This window comes from Habropoda laboriosa, unplaced genomic scaffold (assembly GCF_001263275.1).
Source record: "Habropoda laboriosa isolate 0110345459 unplaced genomic scaffold, ASM126327v1 scaffold774, whole genome shotgun sequence".
Taxonomy (NCBI): domain Eukaryota; kingdom Metazoa; phylum Arthropoda; class Insecta; order Hymenoptera; family Apidae; genus Habropoda; species Habropoda laboriosa.
The window spans coordinates 24,843-46,715 of NW_017100887.1; the positions used below are offsets into that span (position 1 = coordinate 24,843).

At 37.9% G+C, this 21,873-nt stretch overlaps 1 protein-coding gene across 1 annotated transcript in view; it reads left to right on the top strand.

Annotated features, from left to right (window-relative positions):
- The first annotated feature begins 12,866 nt into the window (after positions 1–12,866).
- The window catches only part of LOC108577488, a 169,724-nt gene continuing 160,717 nt past the window's right edge, over positions 12,867–21,873 (top strand). Inside the window, exon 1 of the mRNA XM_017940647.1 lies at positions 12,867–12,960. Within this exon, the coding sequence (XP_017796136.1) occupies positions 12,867–12,960 (94 nt within the window). The remainder of the gene's footprint in view (positions 12,961–21,873) is intronic.

A 21,873-nucleotide genomic window follows, 5' to 3' on the forward strand; every position in this document is an offset into this window, starting at 1 on the left:
CCCGGAAAGTCGAACTAGGGGGCTCCAACGGTTTTTCGGAGCAACGCGGGATACGACGCGGAAAGGACATTCTGGAAATAGCCGTCGAGCGAGACGGACGCCGGAAACCTTAAGAATCGCTTAGGAATACAGAATAAGTTATTTTTGGGATACTGCACTATCCTGACTTTAATTCTTTGTTTTCGAGTGGTGCTTACAGTAATATACATTATGTTGGATTATTTCTAACAACACCCTATGGAAATAATCAAGTGAGGACAAAAATGTCTCCGCGTTATTTTAAACAAAGGCACTAGGACTTCCACCAGATGCATCTGGTGTCCGTCTTCCAGTCACGCACTGCACAATGCGATACCATAATGTAAACAGTTTCTAGATATAAGGGGACTCCAACTTTCTTTTTGAGTGCCCAGAAACAGTCCTTTAGAAGATCCAATAGCGTAAAGACGTTTCCTCTGAGTCCGTAAATAAATAGCAAATTACAAAGTTAAAAGACTAATTTTTTCCATAACCCATTTCCAATACGTTACATTGTAGTTTTGTTTAACATATAATTCAAATACCAGTGTAATCAATATAAACTTACATCAATTTTATAGAAACAAAAATTAATAGCGTATACAAAGTAACATTTGCATTTTCTCTCAAAACTTTCTAGAAATTACAGTTACTATTGTTGTTTTTAATTTAATACTTTAATAAATTAAATAAATAATAAATATTTTAACATCTTCCAGTTTCAAAATTGTTGTGTAGTATTGTGAAGAATATTTCGCCCCAAAAAAGTAGGTGACAGTAGATGGTATTTCTGTCACAAGTGTAAGAAATAAAAAGACACCACTAATGTCTACTCACCTAATGACGTTTTATTTCCAGTATACTGCAATTTTAATTATTTTCTTTTTTCTCCACTTTCCTTTTTCCATTTTACGTCTTTGACCCAACATAACAATACATGTATGCAAATTGTGCTGGCTTAATTGCAACTAATTAACATGCATGGAACATCCGGGTGATAATGATTATATCGTGATCGCGCGTGGTATGATTTGAACCGGAGAAACATATCTGCATTCCACACAATTTTTAATCTTCTCACATGACTCCGTCAGGAAAAAAGATTAGGAAAGATTGCTACGTAATTATGTAATTAAGCAGTTAATTAGAACGCAGGAATATTATATAATATTGTAATTACCAAAGATACTTATTTGCACGTTAGTGGTTTTAATTTAATTTTAGGGAAACACATGCGTACAATATTAACGAACTCACTATTAGTAAAAAAACATTTTTTCTACATAATTTGATATTTTCTTACTGCAACTTCTAAAATCATTCAAACTTTGGTGAAATAAAGTATCATACTTCTAATAATAACTTTTTCATTGCTGTAAATTACAGTCTGTAATATGCTACTGTGTTTAACATTTGATTACCTACAAAAATAATGGAAGGTTGTTTTAACGAATCTCTTTTACTCGTAATTATAATTATTTGTAAAATAGAATAAATGAATGTAAAATATTGTAGAAATATAAATGAAGGGTTTCGTAAATGCCAAATTTTCAGAAACTGAGGTAACATTACCACAACGTTGTAAGTACCATTGTACATAATTGCTGTTGATATTTAAGCGATCCTAGGAGAAACGTTGCAAGAAGAAAAAGAATGAAGAAAATGAAAATTGTTATTTTAACGTAACGAGATGTGTAGCGTCCCAAAACGCCGTAGCTCTTCGATGCTTGGAAACGCTGACTCGCGGCAGGGCGAGTCTTATTTATAGTAAAGAAATCAACACGTTTTCAATATAATGTGTTTCTATGCGTGTTCTCAGTAAAATGCGTGTCTAGGCGTGTTCTCGGTAGAAAAATGCGCCTCGAGCGTGAAAACCTCCGTGCTTTGTAGCACGGAGCCGTCCACGCCCGACGTGGCGGTGGTAAGTGCGACGCGATACGGAAGACGTCGAGCGATTATCGCTTTTGGCGGCCCATGCGACACAGGACCCAACGCGAGTCCCCTCAAGCGAAGAAACACTCGAGCCCTCTCTCCTCGGCAACCGCGTCCCGCTGCGGTTCCTCGCGGATCCCCTTGTCGAGGGCCTCATCGCGACATTGTACCACGGTTCCGCTGATGCCATGCGGCTCGGCTACGCACTCGTCCTGCCGAACACTATGAAAGCGCTGATAAATAAACATTTTCGTAAAACGAAGGATTACTCGATTTTATATTTCCTAAAGAAACACTCGAGCCCTCTCTCCTCGGCAACCGCGGTCCCGCTGCGGTTCCTCGCGGATCCCCTTGTCGAGGGCCTCATCGCGATATTGTACCACGGTTCCGCTGATGCCATGCGGCTCGGCTACGCACTCGTCCTGCCAGTCCTGCGTCGCGGTGCTCGAGACCGAACAAAATGGAAAGAACGAATGAACTGAATTTGGAAATGCAAGTGCATTTTACCCAAGACCTTCTGCTGGATCTGTGCTTCATTATTAGATGCTAGGTGCTTCTTAATCCTTCTAGTGACGACTTTAGGAGGTACTACAAATGAAATAAATGTGTATGTTGAATATACTATGTGAAAATCTTAATACGTAGAATATTAATAGTTTATAAGTATACTGCAACTTAGTCTGTTGCGTCCGATAACATTGACATTTATCGCGTTTATGCGTTACAATGATGTTAATCACTTCAGGTATCGTGAAACGTTTATCTGTCCCTAATTACGTGACAGTTTTAGCGATGCCTAGTGTCAGAGCTTAAAGTGGCCATCAAATAGACTGAATTGTAAAAGAGCAGGGAAGAAAGGGAAGAGGCGATAGAAGAAAACCGAGACAGAGATAAAAGGAGTGAGAGCTAGACGCTTTTGACTTCGTGTGAACTCGTGACGTTACACTTCCGCATAGCTCACAAGTGCTTTTTCCCCCCGAGCCGACATCTCTCCCTTTCGCGCGAGAATAGGGGATAAAAAAACGATGCTCATGGCTACACATACACATGCATAGGTATAATGGGTCAAAAAAGTTTTTATACGCCTTATGCGTACTGCATTGCTGCTCTAAGTTATGAGCGAGCAGCTAAGCAGCACGTCTTTAATTAAAAAGTACGAATGACATCAAACGATTTAGGATGATTTATTTTACTTTCCATGTAAACAATTTAAGATAAATCGTTTAATTTTTATTGAATTCTCTAGAAAATCTTACTAGTAAAACTTCTCTTAAAAAATATAAAAAATGTAAGAAAAAAGGACGATCAGAAGCACCACTGGAACAGCAAAAACGGTATGACATGTGTACAGCGGTAGCCATATACAGGGTGCTTGGCAACTATTGGTGGAAATTTTAAGGGGTGATTCTACGAGTCAAAATAAGATGTAAATGAAAAATAATAAAACTGCGTGCGAAGTTGAATTTTGTTAGTTGACATTTAAAAATATCCTTGTGGCCGGGAAAAACTTCACAGCAAGGAATATAGGACACGTCAAGACACGGGGATTACAGTAATCCTCAAAACCAATGATACATAACCGGCAGTTTACAATATTATAGTTTTACGAACGAAAGATGTATCTTAAATTAAATAAAGTTTCGCAAACTAAAATTAAAAATACGTTTAATAAAATTATGAAATTACATGTTATTCCCAAAATTTGTTAACTGTGAATACTAATTATAAAGATGCATGCATTATAAGGATTCTATTATTATCACAAATTTTTAAATTTTAGTATTTTCTTTCACTATTGAAATATGTCCACTTTAAAGTTGTTTATCATTAGAAGAAAATTAGATATTAGAAAATTATAAATCATGTGGTACCCGGTGGAACGATACATATCAGCTTTTTACCAAATTTTATTGTGGAGTAAGCGTTTTTAACGTTGTTTGTTTAGATATCTGCATCTGATTGGATAAATGATTTATCTCTAAAACATACAACGTATGAGAATAGTGTGCAATGATTTTTTTGATTCATGGTATACATATGCAGCAGCATTCGGCGTGGTGTTGTCATGGTAACAACACTGGTTTACGCGTGGTACAGGCCGCAAAAGCAAAGGCGTGACTAATAGGGAGAAGAATAGACAATGATGATGCTTCAGTCTCTGGATGAGACTCTCAACTGCACCGAACTGAGATTGTTCGTGCCTGTAACACCATCCGCTTGCACGCTTTGGGATTCACCCAGGTTTCACCCTTCCATCTCATATTTTTACCTTTTCCTTCCTGCACATTACTTTGTGATTCGTAGGAAGTCGAATATCAGGTATCACGTGTCGTCAAATTGTAGGATTACATGATCGTTGAAAAGTTGAAAAATAGGAAGAAGAAATGTATGAAGTTAAATCTCGTGGAAACGAAATTTAGATACTCCCTTAGTGTCGCGTCGCGTTCTCCTTTGATTATTCTACGACTGTTACCCGCCAACTTAATCTTAGGTAACCAATTCGAAAATTTGTCTTGCTCGGAACGTTAGCAAATTTAGAGTGCGTCACGAAAATGATTGACGACTTGTTTTAAACTCGAGTATTCGATCGCGACTCCTCCTTGTATCTCGTTGAATGGCTGGAGAATGTGTTGCTCACACGAGAGAATCCTTGCGAATGTGTTTCTCGATCCCCGAATTTTTCTGGAGTCCGCCGTGACTCCCCCGCCAAGTGCAAGAAGGCACGCTGGTTGGTTTTTTCACGTATGCACAAATTACCAATTAACGTGCCCCTTGAGTGTCACCCTTCCATTGCGCCCTTAGCGCGCTTTTCCTTGGAAGGAGTGGGGTCCTACCTGCGGGTGCGTGGAATCTTCGCTGTCCTTCGGTGACGCGTCGGAAATTCCCGCCAGGTCAACCCTCGGCCGAGAGTGCCGTTATACGCGTGTGTGGATTGACCCTTCAGTAATACCTGGTTTATGACACGTCTTCGGTTATTGAGGACGCGGAAAAGTCGAAATTCTAAAGGCATTGTTCTGTAAGAAATTACTTATTTTTTTACTTATTTATTACTTTGTTCTCAAAAATAACCTCGTGCGAGCGTGCCATAAATCCAGTCAACGAAGACCCCATGCGTTCCGTACCTGCGCGACGGAACACTTAGGAATAATTATCACGTCGTTTAGAGTCTTAAAATTTTTAATTTACACTTATACCTATTAATATTTATTTAGTGACAATCGTCCTTTTGCAATGTGTGTTCTAAATATATAAGTTTTATGGAGGTTTTTACAAGTGATGCTTGAAGTCGATTATAAGAAGCGTAATTGTGAACGCTTTAGATTACCATTTTAATTAAAATTAAATCGATAGGCGCCATGCTTCGTTTAAGTAAATAATTGTATGGAAGATTTGAAATATTTTCCAATAAGATTATAGGAATAAAACTGTAGTATATACTTAAATCGATTAAAAAAAAAGCTACCTTACTTTTCATACAGTGAATGAAATCATTAGTTGCACTGTTCGCAGAAAAAAAAAATATGGGGGGGCATAGTCTTATATGTGGGTGAATAACACGTGAAAGTAAGTTTAATAGCAATATATTTTATAACAATAATTACACAATAACGATAAAGACACGTAAATAGGAATAATGATAAGCTGATCAATGGTCTCTTATTCTTTCCCGCAAATAACCTCACGCACTCTTTTGATATCATTAACAACGCGGTTCTACTGTTTTACTCACTCTTTCACTCTATGACCCGCTGGTTTCCCCAATCTCTAGACGATTCGAGTATTACCCATATATCATGTCTATCCTAGATCCTTCACACAAATTCAAAAACAAACACACGACATTCACGCCATCACTCACAATATATTATTAAAACCAAATCCACATTATAAGTATTATTGAGTATAATGCTTCTTAAAAGAGTAATGAAAGTAAGCTCAGCTTGATTGTTTGAGGAAATACAGGACAATGTACATACTATACAAACTATACTCGGCAACAAAATTAAAGCATAACAATTTTTCCCCGAAAAATTACAGATCTATAAACTGTAACATCTTCGTGAAGAAACATTGTTTAATAATCAGCCTGGGGACATTTTGAAGGGCGAGGCGTCTACTTTTACTTCGTTCATTTTTCCATTAGAAAGCTGGGTGGAAAAGTGAAGATAGTTCGCAGGCATTAGAGTAACCTAGAATACATTACGGAGAGGTTGGCACGGTCGGCTTACACCTCGTGTGTGTGTTTGTAGTGTGCTTTTAGTGTGTTTAGAAACAACATATTATCCCCTCGTGTCCACGTCACTTCTTGACATCGTTCTTGCATATTGATGAATGCGTTACCTCTTGGGGTATATCGTTCCAAAACCGTCAAAGTGTATCTCTCAATGCATTCAATATCACAGGGGTTCTTTCCAAACATCGCAATCGTACAAGTCCGACCATGCAACCGCCTCGTGATGCTCCTTGGGTTATTCTAATGCTGGTGGCACACTTTCCATTGAAAGTATTGCACAATAAAACGGCGACAAAAAGTCGTACATCAACTTGTATGATGTCGTTGCAAAGGGGTGGCTTCAATCTTCAAATCTGTGGTGATTTGAGTCGCGAAAAGAATTGTTAAACTCCGTGTAGTTATTTGAATTTCTAAAATTTTCTAGAAAAGTTGCTTCCAAGTGAAAAAGCATTTTCGTGGAAAATCAACGTAGTGAGGTGAAAGTGGAGGCTTCATCTTTCAAAATGACCTTAGGTGGATTATTGTACGATTTTTCTTCACAAAGTTAAAACAGTTTAATTTCATGTTAAGAGACAGAAGTGAAAAGAGAAAAAGTGATACTAAGAAAAGGATAGAATTTTCAAAGAAGATGAATCATTTGAGGAAGATGGGAAAGACAGAACACAAAACTGATCTTTACTGTTATAATTAGGGTGGAAATGGACGTGTAGCGAACGACTGTCATAGTGAGGAATTTGAGAAAAAACGTTTAAAATGTCTTAAGTTTGGTCATGTGGCAAATTTTTGGCAAATTATAAGAAAAAAGAGTTCTGTTCCATGTATAAACAAGGAAAGAAAAAAGGATTTTTACATTCTCTAATAAAGATTGATACTCCTATTCATAAGTACAGTACAATATTAGGACATTTACTGAATGTGAAACATACTAAAATGTAGTCAATTCTACTGAAAAATCTATTAAAATCTATTGAACTCTGCTGAAATCTACCATCAATCTACTAATATCTACCGAAATCTGCAAAATTCTATTAAAATATCTCTATGAGCTACAAACGGTTAAAAATTATGATAATCGCACAATTTCACGACTTTCAGCTTATAACTGTAATAAATCTGAAGATTCTTTCATCTTTCAATGCCTGTCGCAAATCTGCAAAATATGTTTTAAATTTTTATTACAAGTTCAGATAAACAAGTTGTAAATGACCTTTGCAATTTTCTTCGCGATTCCCACAAATTGCAATTTTTTTAAATTTTTCTGCACACGTCATCTAGTATACTAATTCTTCTAACTTCTAAAACAAAATTCAAGTTGTTTGGTCAAATTTCAAAAAAGTTATAATTGTCTAAATAGTGTCCGAATATTAGTGAGAGTCACTGTAATATTGTTGCTATCATTGGCAGCTTTTCCAAACTTGTGTAGCTGTATCCTATGAAATCAACGACAACTCGCGAAGTTTTAAATAGATTAGAATTGCAAAGATGTATTTTTGAAAATCCACGACGAATATTATCGGTTCGAGCAACAGCATTTACTTCTCCAGAATTTACTGATAATTGCACTGAACAAAATATTGAACATTTAATCATAACTACAGGTTTTCCGCGAATTAATGGACAAGCAGAAGCAGTAGTAGATCACGCCAATCCCCTAAATTTTATTGTTAGAGCTAGCGGTTGATCTTTCGATCGTTCAAGCTTTGCCGGTTTTTGCACGTGTGTGCCGACTAATGTTCTAAGGCTTCGAAGGACCAGTTTCTTGATTGAAACACTAAGTTTTTAGTTTATGTTCTATTTTCTACAACTAATTCAAGATATAAATTCTATTGCGAAGTGAGAGGCGTTTCACTTGCGAGTGGCCAAGTGTTTCTCCCGCGAGTCGCCAAATGTTCCTGCTGGAGTCTCTGCGGTTTCCCTCGAAGAAGACTCCTATTTTCCTAAAAACACCCTGATTGGTGATTTTTCCTTTTCTAAATCACCAATCAGTTTACTCCGGTGCATCGCAACCTCCCTCCATTTCGCCCTTAGCGCGTTATCTTAGGGTGGGGTAGACAACGACCGGAGAAAGTGTTCGGTGGATGGATGCGTGGGAATCCTGTGGAATCTCCGCTTTTCTAGGCTTTGTTAAAGTCAAGTGACCCATCGACGTTGGCAAAAGTCGTGGGCCACTTTTCTATTTTCCGTTCGGAGACTCCAGGATTTATGGCAGGGTCTGGTCCTAGGGACTAAGTGTCGCAGGCAACGCAATAAACACTTGTGGTGTTTTGAGAAAACGATATTTGCCTGCGACGACGACCACTTGACTCGCTGCCATAAATCCGGCTACAGGACACGCCTTAACATTTATATTGTACAAAATTCAGTCTTTAGCTATTTTCGCTGTATGCTTGAGATTATTATCATGTCAAGAATAAATATTTTTAATAATCACGATTTTTTGGCGCTTCATTTAAAATTTTTGCAAAATATATTATATTGTTTCTATATATTCTTGGTACTCTGCACCATTTGTTGCCATGCAGTCTCACGCCGTAATGGAACCACCCCACAATGTTACATAGTTCGACGAAAGTTTCGAACTTCGATATTTGTATTTACTTTCCTGCAAACAAGTTTGCGTATATCTGAGACAAGACTATTAAGTTTGAATATATTCGAGAATATTACTTTGCTTCAAGATGAGTTGTCTTTATTAATAATTTCCTTAGTAAAATGTAATATCTTCTTATTAATTTTGCTATTTCAAGGTTTCTTTTTAGAAACTCTAACATTTTAATCATTTTCCTGTAACATTCTGATCGTTTATATTCGACTGTGATAATCCATTGTTGGCATTACTTTCTTACATCAGTTTCTATGTATTCGAAGTTTTTTGTAATTTCTGTGAAATATATGTCTGTAGGACCTTATGACTTCTTTGTATATTTTCAGACTTGTTTCAAAAGACCAATATAACCCTTTGGTATAGTACACATATTATACTCGTTGCAATTTTGCGTGACGTGTGTTCTAATATTTTCAGGAGTTACTGTATTTACATATTATGGGGTAAAATATTCATTAGAATAAGTGAAAGAATTTTCCACTAAATTGAATTCACTCTCGACGAATTCTATCAGTCATTATTTTATTATAATTAATAACGTGACTTCCACTTAGTTTCCATAGCATTCGTGCGATATAGATAAAGTGAAAAATGGGTGGTCAGATGATATTGATATATCTTCGCCATTTATCTATTTGTTCATTTATTCGATCATGTTAAAGGTAAATGATTTTCAACGTGAAAGTTCAACGACACCTTTAAAAAGGGTTTCAATATTACTATATCTTTATCACCATCGCTATTATAGAATAACTTTAATGTTAATGGTTATTATAGAATAACCTAACCTTATTGTTACAATTGGTAACCCCGATGTGATCACGAGAGGAAAGAACCAGTAGCGAAAATTATCACAGACTAAGATACTTTTTGAATTTTCAACAAGTTCACTTTGTCGACGTGGCCAGGAATTCGGAGACATCCATCCAAATCGTGATGGCCAAAGTAAGCCGCGTTAGAATTATGGTCCCACCATTTTGACTAGAGAAACCATCACTATTGTTCTGTCAGCGGAGAGGACAATTCGCTCTGCATAGTATTACATCTGACACCATCAAATTTTTCTAGAGAATAGCACAGTTGAACAACAAATATGCCCAGGAGGCAGAAGTTCTTACTAACCCTTCAGATGCCGGCAAATAAGAGCGATTCAAGACAGAGCTGATGCGGCGATTTTCAATGTCAAAATCAACGAACCCGACTGCTCGTAGACGAATAAGAAATGGGAGACAGGACACCGTTCCAATTCCTCCGGCATCTCCACAATGGTGCAAGTAACACTATGCCAGATGAGTTTTTAACAACTTTATGGTTTAACAGGTTACTAATAGACATGCAAACTATTAGGTCGTTCGGAAAGTTCTGTGGGATTTCGTTGTCTGAATTTAAATAATCACAATTCCGCCAGAAGTTAACATATTTATTCAAAATAAGAACCATTACAATTGATACACCTTTGCCAACGTTTCATCAGTTTATTTATGCCATCTACAAAACGTAGGCAAGACAAACGCAAGACAAATAAGTGGGTTCTGCACGAACTGTCCAATAATCTTCGTGCCTACATTTGCTCTTCCCATATCCTGCGAAATATTAAAGACCCTTTTCTTGACAGAATTGTTACCTTTGATGAAAAGTGGATACTTTATAATAGAGGTTGGACTTTAACGAACTACCTTCCAAAACATAAAGCTTATCCAAAAAAGATAATGCTATCTGTTTGGTGATCTATTGATGGAATTATTCAGCATAATTTTTAAAAAAAGGGAGAGATTGTAACAAATAAGTACTGCAATGAACTTAGTGAAATGCATCAGAAGCTTTCCGTTATCCGTCCAACATTAGTCAACAGAAAGGGTTCGATTGTTTTGCATGATAACGCCTGATCCGTATCATTAATTATAATGCAAAAGTTAAACGACTTGGGATATGAGTCTACAATATCTACCTTATTCTCCGGACCTTTCGCCAACAGATTATCATCGGTTCAAACAGTTTGACCATTTTATCAAGGAGAAAGCAATTCGAAATGAACGCGATGTGCAACAGACCATAGTAGACTTTGTTAATTCCACACCTCGTAGTTTCTTTGTGCATTGCATAAATAAATTAATGAAACGTTGGCAAAGGTGTATCGATTGTAATGGTCTTATTCTGGCTGAATATGTTCATTTTTAGCGGAGTTATGATTATTTCAATTCAGACGAAATTTGACAGAACTTTCCGAACGACCAAATATTTGGGTGACGGAAACGGATACATCGCTGGATAGGATGGCCGAGATTGCAGGCAAAGGAAAGGAAGCACACCTACGTGGACACAGTGCCGCATTAGGAACGGATCCTCACTTCGATGTTTTGTGCCACTGAATGGCACAGCCGACAGGATAAATCGTCGAGTTAACAAAAGGTTTTCAGGTAACCGGAATCGCCAACGAGATTGTCAATAAAACCTGACACGCAGAATAAGCAGAAGTTGGAAGTAGTCGAAATTAACAGCCAATACCGGAATATACTGGTGCTGTTGGCGTTTCAGAGATCTACATGCTGCATAATTCCCAGCATGTGCAACGAAGGTCCAGGGCCAAAAGCACTCTACTTTCCACCTTTCTTTTCCGCCTGACTCATGAAATCCTATGTTATTTCTTCATACCTACAGTAACAAGGGACATGATTCAGATGTTCATAATGAGTGAGATATTCTGTATATACCGTAATTACTAACTTCTTAAATGATATGCATTTAGATGATTCTGCGTGTTAAGGCCCGTGGTTGTGGCGATAAACTTTCGAGCCTTGTAGATGTTTGCACGATGTTGTGCCGTCTAGATACTGGTTCGAAGGACCACGACCGTGAGAGGGATTTTTGTTGGGACACGCTGATTGGTTAATGGTTAACGATTGCATTTGCCAATCAGCGTGTCTAATATCGTCTTTACCGCCCTTCCAGTGCGCCCTTAGCGCGCTGTCACCTTGGAAGGGTGGGAGACGGTCGCGAGGGGTGGGCGGAAAGTCCCAAAAATCTGGAATTTCCTCCGGGTGACTAATCGGCAAGCGGACTGTTACATACAGATGTGCCGTTCGGAAATTCGTGGTTTATGGTATGTTCGTAGGCTATTGAAAATCTAGCAAAGCAATTCTAGTGACCCTTGCAAGATGTAATTAGACCCGTGCAAGCAATAAACGAAAATCCTGAACTCAAAAATCCCGGTCGATCGTGCCATAAACCGTTTCTACAGAAAACCTAACACTGCGTCATTATGTATATTCTATTTGAAATCTAACTTCTAAGATCATTAATTTTGTAATATCGTTTTTCATAACTCATAACTCTGGTTTAATTTATAAATTATGCACCAAAGGGTTCCCATCTCATTTAATCCGAATGATAGCGAACATGATCACAGACAGGAAATTTAAAGTTATATTAGGACTACATAGACGTCTCCGAATCTCCGTTTACTACAGAAAATAGCTCACAACAAGCAGCCATAAATTCATCGTTGCTGTTCAGTTGGTTTTTCTTAGACATATTAACACTTTTTGATATCAACGGCGAGAACAGCTGTAAGGCGTTAGCATTTGCGGACAACCTAATTACATGCAATGGTCATCGTAAAGTCATTGTAGTGCTAGAAAAATTACAATCTGTTTTCAACCAAATCCAAAATTATTGCGAAACATGGTAACTCAAAGTAAACACAAACAAATGTGAAACTATATTGTTTAAAAGTAAAAGTTAAAAAGTTAAGCAGAGACACGAGAAGAAATTGGAAAAAATTCACACTCACCGACCCGCGAAATCACGTAATCGAAGTTAATCACGGAAAAGCAGTTAATAGCTAGGCGTGATATTTACCAAAAACTACAAATTTAACAAAAATGCCTAGCTATTGATCTTACGAACCACCGCTTCGTGGAAAATATTGCTGAAGATATTCCATTTTACAATGATAAACAAACAAGTCAAAATCGCCTTATACAAAATCTGCGTAAGACCGTTACTAACGTTCGCCTGTTCCATCTGGTAGGTAATACGTAAACCCATACACAATGGAGAAATTCCGAATCTTTCACAATGGAAAATGGAGAAATTCTGAATCTTGAAGAGAAAAGTACTGAGCCGCCTGCTGCCTATGCAAGCAAATTGGATCTCACGGTTACGCAAGATGGTACAGAAACAAGAAAGTAGACATACACATGGTGAAGCTAATAAGAAGTCGCTTGGTAAAATCGATCAACAACAAATACAATAGCCGACCCACTTTGACAAATATCTCGACAAATGCATAAAGAAAAGATACATTCTATCTGAAGCATTCGTGTACTTGAACAAACATGACTACATCCAAAACAACGAAAACATACTAATTACCTATCGTATCCGAAAGAAAAGACGCGAAATAGCAATAGCCTAAAAACCCAGCCGACTATCAATTTACAGGTAACGTAAAGTAATTGAGCATAATTCTTCCAATCAGGCACACCAGCAGCGAAGAACGCACTAATCTCTAAACAACCTATCTAATTCAACTTGAATCCAAACCATTCTATTTAGTAAAAAATTAAATCAAAAGCAGCGATCTTCGTTGAATATTTAAATTTCGCTCATATTATTTAGTATTATTTACACGTGTTCTCTTTTATTTCATAATTAGTGTAGTGTAGTATATTTCATACACTAATTAGATGAAGTTAATCCGAACATCCTGTAAAATCACGCATCGAGAAGTTGCAAAACTTCACTAATAAGACTGTAATAAAAAATAAAAACACTCTAATTTTTTAAATGACCATGACATCTTTGAAACGCCTCCACTTTCGGAGAAGACGCATGTACCACGTGATGCATAACTTGAAACTATTTAATTTTTTCTAATGAAATTTCGTTCTATCTTCTACCATTTCAACGCTATGGCTTGGCCCAGTTGCGTAGGATACCCTGCATAATATACGATTCATGTCGTATCAGCGCAGGAACAGGTTCAAAATAAATACACCATTCAACAACACTGTGCCTTTTTCTCTTTATTTGCACACGCCACTTCATTTGTTCCTAATTAGTTAGCTTCCACCGTATACACCACACATCGCTTAATCACCAGCGTATCTTTGCTCTCTCCACTCGTTCGTTCGCCCAGACACACTTTCTCGCCGGATATTTGCGAATTTTTCGCTCCACGATCACACGTGTTAATTGTACATTTTCCGTTATTTGTTCTTGTGTTAAAAAAGTTGAGATCTTCAGCTCAAATTTTTCACTCAGTCAAAGTATAATAAACAGTTACATTCAATATGAGTATTTTACAGAGTGTAACCACAACGTATAAAGTATGCGTGGAACTTCACAAAATAATTTCTAAACATTATATGCTTAGAAAGAAGAGACAAGAATAGAGGAGTGGTATTATATTGGTCGTGAAAGAAACCTCGATGTCTGCATAGGAAGATAACATTGTGACGCTCCTAGGATAGAAAGGAAGGAACAAAAAAAGTGAATCTTAATATTACTTATTTATTCGTGCTCATAGCCCTGCTTTTACCGCTGGAAGATTTTTATAACGGGTTTGTTCGCCTCCTCTACGTAGTTTGTATTATCAGTGCACGTTCATCTTATGCAAATTTAATAAACTCTTTCTTGTTACTGTAAGACAAGATACTGCGTATCAGTTCATTTGAGCCATTTCATCATTACCTGTTGCTGATTTACTTGCTTTATTATTAAATCGCGTATTATTAGATAGATGTTATAAAGCATTTTTAGTCCAGAAACAAGAATCTGGAATTCTTAAAGTATGTTATTATTCATAGTAGTTATTATATTATAATGAAGGACAGAAATAAATAGTTAATGAAAGAATGGCCATTTGTTGCTTAATTATTTAGTTCTTTTGAAATTTTTCGAAATGATACAACATGAAACGTTTCTGAAAGTTTCATTGCAGTGGATATAAACGAAAGAAATTTAATATCGTCTAAATGAGTGAACTTCGTTAGAAATTTTTCATTGGTAAATAAAATATCTTCCATTGCGATAATAAAATATGTTGTATGGGCTTCTCAATGTGCAATAAAAAGATATCATTCTATTTGTATATCCCTAAGTATAAGAAATTTCTTTTACTTAAATTTTACATCCAAAGCCGATGAAGTATTACTACAATGTATGAAAAATTAAGTGTTCATAATTTTAATTTATCCCTATAAAAAGGCTCTTAATTGGTTGGCAAAAACCTTTCTGACGAAAATAAGTTAACCACCTTAGTTTTCTCTTACTGTCTTTTTTGTCGAAGCATTAAATTTAGGCGGGATTTTTCGATTCAGTACTAGGCAAAAAAATCTTGATTTAGGCGATACTCACCAAAACTGGATTACATGCCAAACATTACGGCGGGAGCACGTTCGGGCTAAAATTCCATTCACCTCACCTCCATTTCGGGCTGGAGTCACATCCCGGTTTGGATTCAGTTAGAATAGGATGCGAGCGAGCAAATTGGTGATCCAACCAGTAATCATAATTGGTATTGTAGTGATCTCGAAAGTAAGCCTTATATTACCTTACTCACCTAAATTTTGAGTTGGGCAAGTGGAGTCCCTGATGTGAGTGAAAATTACGAGAGACAATTTTCCCTAGTTTTGGTTTGTGTCGTGCATGTTTCAGTTTTAATTCAATTGTATTGTCTTGTGAAGGTTAGGCTTTATAACAGCAGAAATATTCAACCTTGCCTATTCATCATTTAACACGGTCGCTACCAGGGTCTGAGAAGAAAGTCTTGTACCACAGCCCAGGGTGTCTTTTGTTAGAATGTGTCCTTAAATTGGCATGGATCTTTTTAGGATATATTTATAACATTCCAAATAAGCAAAATTTTACAAACTGACGCATATATGCGGCGCTGGGATATGGATGAGAAATTTGTTTTGGAGCCCGAGCCGAGTGTATTTGTTTTGGAGTATGTGGCATATTGTAACAAAAGGAGAATGGTAGAGGAAAACAAAATAAAAGTATTTTTCGAAGCGAAATAAATAAATAAATTTTAAAACATTCATCTACACATAGCCCAACGTGTAGTCCCATATTTGTTCTACAAATTTCACAGGTGTAGAAAGTCTCTTTGCGCCGCTTCTTAGTGGCGCATACACGGCATCTCCTTCTTTTATCCATTTTTTAGGAAAATGTTGGAAATCTGATGCACTGCTATATGCAAGCACAGGTATTTTGCCATCATAATTTAGTAATTTCTTGACAAGATCATTTCTAAAGTCGAAGGAACTCATTTTGGAATGAACTTGTATAAATAACATGTATTCCAAATTGTAATGTTCAATATATGAAAAAAGAGTTTTATATACCAGCGTATCGATATCCGAGGGGAAGAATAATAGACATTTGATCTGCTCTGTCGATGCTCGACATATTGTTATTATAATCAACAGCTGTAGAAGGTTTATTTACTACATTTCCATTTTTGCTGTACTTCTTTCAATGATGCATTGTGTTTCGTAGATATTGTCAATACATCCCTTTTATCTTTCTATTTCTGCACTAAAATATTACCATTCATAGCAAAAATAGATTCTCCTTCCTTTAACATTTTTATCAGTTACAAGTTTGGGATTGCCTTTGCGATTTTTGCGAAGTGTCCCTACAACGTGTGTCTTGTCTCCGTAAAACGAAGTGGCTAATTGCACACTATTATAAAAATTGTCCATATAGATCGTATATCCTTTTCCCAAATAATTGTGTAACAACTTATAGACGACACAGGAGGCATGCCATAAACACGTACGGCTACAGATGCTTGAAAAATATAAATAACTTGTTTACTGTCTTTCAATACTTGCACTACCGAACTGACAAATTCAACTGCTCCTCACGGACTAAAAAATGTAATTATCACTAGACCAAGGACATCCTACGTCTATTTTATTGTTTTTAGCTCAACAATACTCTTCATTTCCAAATTTTTTGCAATACGTTGTGGCGACCGCCACGAGGGGCCACGCACTTAGGCCTGCTGACTCTTGGCCCTCGAGGTGAAGGATCGAGAGATGTTTTTCCAAACATCTCCTAGTTTCTTCGTCCTCGAGGACAAGAGTATTGCCTCGGCAATGCAGGCCCGCGCCCCCACTTCCTGAGACTTTCCCAGGGAAAAGGGCCTACTTAAGGGAGCCCCGAAAAAGGCACGAGGCCTTTTGTCGTAGACTCGCGCCGCCTACACTTCAAAATTAGGTTAAGCGTTATCGGATTCAAGAAAATATATTTTTATTAAACAACTTGCCCGAGTAATTACTTTACACCACGTCACTTCCAAAACGTTATCATAAACTGATAAAAAACACGCACCGCACATCTGCGGTGGTGGGCTCAGATACAAGAATCGGGACACCGCATAGTATATGCGGCGCGGCGGTGGTAGCGAACGTGTTAATCCTGTATTTTCTAGTGTAATAAAATTGTTATTTTATTTTTATTATTGTTTGAATCACACACGGAATTCTGTTTTACTTAGCTATAGCGATTTTGCTTATTCGAGGAGTAAATAAACACATTGGTATATTGTCTATATTTATGAATTATATGACACTCAGTTTATGAGACAAATTGTAACAAACGCAATTAACCAGTTTTCTTTGTATCTTATGACTGGAATCACAGGATTCACGGGATTTTATACTTGTGAAATGACACTTGGAATTGTTTTCTATTGAATTCACACCTGGAAATTTTTTCCTATTAAATTCATACTTGGGAATCGTTTTTATTTCGTCGTAGGTGGTAGATCTCTGTGCTCATGAATCAGCACATGAAATACCTTATTGGGTTGTTTCTAGGAAATGTAAGATTTTCTCCCTCACTTTACCGCATGTGAAATACTTCCAGAGTCAAATTTCGACTAAGTAAGAAATTTACGATACGTCAATAGTTATTGAGAGCGAGGAAATGAAGACGCTAGATGTGTCGCATGTGACGACTTTGAGGAGACAGAAGGAGTGGACTTCTTTGTCTACAAGGCAAGTCTAAGGTCCCGATTCCACGCTGAGACATTTAACTACTTAGCAAACTCTAAAACCGATGTTTCTCAAAAATAACTGTATTTTATTATCCGTGTTATAAAGTTGTCCTGTGAACGGTCTTAACAATTATATTGACCCTGGTTACTGACGTGAGCATAAGCTTACGTAATGCTAAAAGCTTCGGGCAGCCGCACGACGGGTAGATCAGTTCCGTATCCAAAGAAGAAATATACGCTTACGTGGTAGTTGAAACTGTCACAGGGGACGATATAATTTTGCGGACATTTTACAATGAAAATCCTCCGTGAATCGTAGAAGGACATTAAACTTGCATACACACATAAATCCACAAGGGTTTGTCGAAGCTGCCAGCCATGTATTCATTCGTTTCGAGGATCACTGAACTCCCCTTTTCTTGACGTGCCCTGTATTTGTTGGTGTAGAGAAGTTTGCTCGGATACAGGGATATCTTTAAATGTTAATAATTAAAAGAAGCAGCCAGGAACGTAATTTTGTTATTGTTACGCGTCACAGCGTTCGCGAACTTATCGCGAGAAAAGTGAAGTCTTTCAAAAGTATAAACTGGACTGTATGAATTTGTTGGTTAATGAGAATATACCCTGGATTATAGACTATAGATATATTTTATAACTATAAGTATAACTAGGTGATTATTCTAGGAGTGTACTCTACAGAAAGTATATAGTATAACCGCAGTGTGAATTACGAGTTGAATTATGTGAATCACCAGAGCGTGTGGTGTGTATCTCGCGAGAGCACTTATGTGTGTCTGACGAGAGCCTTTTTGTGTCTGTTCGTTGCTAGTGGTGTCCCATCTAAGTAAATTCGTCTTAATTCTTATTGGTGGTATGATCTAAGAAGGGTAGTTACAACTTTAGGATTGGATGCTGTGAGTATGTCCTTTCTTTTGGGAAAGGGAACAAAGGAGTGGAAGATGAAAATACAGAGAATGTTTTTAAACAATGCAGTCACGGGGGTAAGAAACGCAGTCGTTTACTCTTGAAATTTTGGGTAATAAGTTTGGTGGTGTAGCTGAAGGTTTCGAGTACCTCTGGTCTAGATCCTAGCGTACGCAATGTCCTAGAGTATGGGCCTTCGAATGAAGCCACCACCATCCAATCTATTGTTCACAACGCAAGTTATTCTTAATTTTTGTCTTACTTATGCTTGTAGAATCAGTCTTTAAATTTTGTATGAATAGTTACCGAACAACCTGTATTTCTGTTGTGGTATATACAGAGGAGACAACGTAACTTGATCACCTTAATTACTTTTGTTACTACTGAACCAATACAAATTCTATTTCTTTTAAATACCTTGGTTTAGAGGGGCACACAGGCTGATTGCTGCACCTACATACATGTTTTGTAGATTTTTTTTTTTTCAAAGTTATCAAGGTCACCTTTAAATGCAACACTACAATTTTTTCTCGCGTGTCTTTTAACGGACAAAAAGACAAATAGAGCAAACACCGCAACATACTTTTTTTTTGTCATTTACACAGGAGAAATCGTGGAAAAATGTATTTTAGAAAATTCCTCCACTGCTATACACAAATACGTCGTTGTTGTGCGATCAAATGGGTCTGCGTCTTCGCATTGCGTTTATAAACATTGAAATGTTCCATGTCTACTACTGATAGCTCTCGAAAACGTATGTAAGTCAATACATTTGCGATGTTTCGGAAAGGTAATTGCACAGCTGCAAAGAGGTGCATCAAAGAAGATGCACAGCATCAGACCAGTAGCGATCAGTTGCCTCCGCGTTGATACTGCTTGTTGCACACTTAACATATCGACATTAATACGATATCAGTATCACATCGGTAACACATCAGCAACACATCGGCACAGTACGTAATGTTCCATAAAAAGGAGTATGTCAAAGTTTAATATTGAAGAATTGGCTTTAATAGCATTACTGCTTGACGAAGATGAAAATAACAGAAGAAAAAAAAGAAGTTGTTGGATACATAAGAATCAGTAATACAATTAAGGAAAACCGAGGGTGAATTCTATCACATTACATAGATTATTGTTAAACGACGAACAAAACATTCATCAATATTTCCGCATGTCTGCGATACAAGCAACTGACAGCCTCGTTGCCACCGCACCAGCAGCACGCGATCGGCATGTGATCGTCACCTAACCGGCAAAATATTTTTGCCGAGAATCTCGTTGCTGTCGATGCGATGCGGAGGAATATCGATGCTGTGCTGCTATGGATAGGTGGACGCATCCACATTTGAAGTACATATAATAATGTGAATACGTTGATGTCGGTCTGGTGCCGTTCATGTGCTGTGCTGTTAAGTGGGCGTCAGCCTATAATCATGGACCATTATAGTAATGAGGAAAAAATTGAAATGCTCTTAATATGCAGGGAGACCAAACGTAATGCTGCGGTGGCACAGCAGTTATACGCTGAACGATTTCCGAATAAAAATCATCCATCGCATCATACGTTTGAACGTGTACTCGAAACATTTCAGGAAACGGGATGTTTAAATGGACAGAAACGAAATCGTTGAAAAGTAAAAACTGGTGGTTTAACGAAATGTGCTGTTCCAACTACAGGGATCAACGATCCTCACATCAGTTTCCGAAGAATTGCTGTTAAGGGTTGATTTTATAACACAGATGTCCGTTTGTATTATTTTTATAATACCTAAGTGTGTCTTCTTTTTAATCGCTTGTTAATTAAATTTCCTTTTAAACCGACGACGAGACTCAGAAAGTCTTTTATAGACGCAGAAACTCTATGTTTCTGAGCGCCATACGCCTTTCTGATGCCCATTCGCAAACACTCTATAGCAATTGACGCGTTTTAAAGCCATTAGAGTTACATCGGCAGTCGAGTCCCATTAGAACCGATCAACCCTTGGGCCTGACACCCCCGCCACCGCGACATACTTGTTAAGGATACTTAACTTAGACCAGGTTTACGATACGGACGCGACTCTCTGCTATTTTTGAGATTAAGGTTTGAATACGCGTTTAATGTTTTCGTTCGTTAATTATTCCTTATTGTCGGGAGGGCTCCAAACCTCTCATAGAAGCGGAGAATTTGAAGTTTCTTCGTGCATCTCAATAGCAATTGACGTATCATAAACCCGCGCGAGCCCAGGCACGTTCTCGCGAGAGAGCGGTACCGTTACCCTGGGTTTTTCCCATAAGCCCAGGTGACGCGTACTTCACGCAAAACACTCCCTCCTTGAGGGTGAGTGGTTGGCGTTGTGCGGTGACCAAGGCCCGAACGTGAGTGGGAGTCTTAGCCTCCGACCCAAAACTCACCTCCGTCAAGGGACCCAAATGGGACCAGGGAAGGGGAAATGCGAGGGCTGACCGGGGCAATGCGCCAACGAGACAACGAGAACACAAAAAAGGTTAAGAGCAAAAAGTTTAGGCGATCACACAGTCGCTACATTTTTCAATCGATTCTCGACGACGTGTCAGAATTGAACAATACTAGTACTCTGCCAACTGGGAAAATCAAAGGTGGCCGGCATGCTCGCGGTCCATAGAGGACTGTCTAGGAGGTAGTAATAATCTCATTCGAGAAGATCGTTTGTTCAATTCTGACATGTCGTCGAGAATCGATTGAAAATGTAGCGACTGTGTGATCGCCTGTACTTTTTGCTTTGACCTTTTTTTGTTCTATTTTTCTACAATTAATTCAAGATATAAATTCTACTGCGAAGTGAGAGGTGTTTCTCTTGCGAGTGGCCAAGTGTTTCTCCTGGAGTCTCTGCGGTTTCCCTCGACGAGAAGACTTCTATTTTCCTAGAAACACCCTGATTGGTGATTTTTCCTTTTCTAAATCACCAATCAGTTTACTCCGGTGCGTCGCAACCTCCCTCCATTTCGCCCTTAGCGCGTTATCTTAGGGTGAGGTAAACAACGACCGGAGAAAGTGTTCGGTGGACGGATGCGTGGGAATCCTGTGGAATCTCCGCTTTTCTAGGCTTTGTTAAAGTCAAGTGGCCCATCGACGTTGGCAAAAGTCGTGGGCCACTTTTCTATTTCCGTTCGGAGACTCCAGGG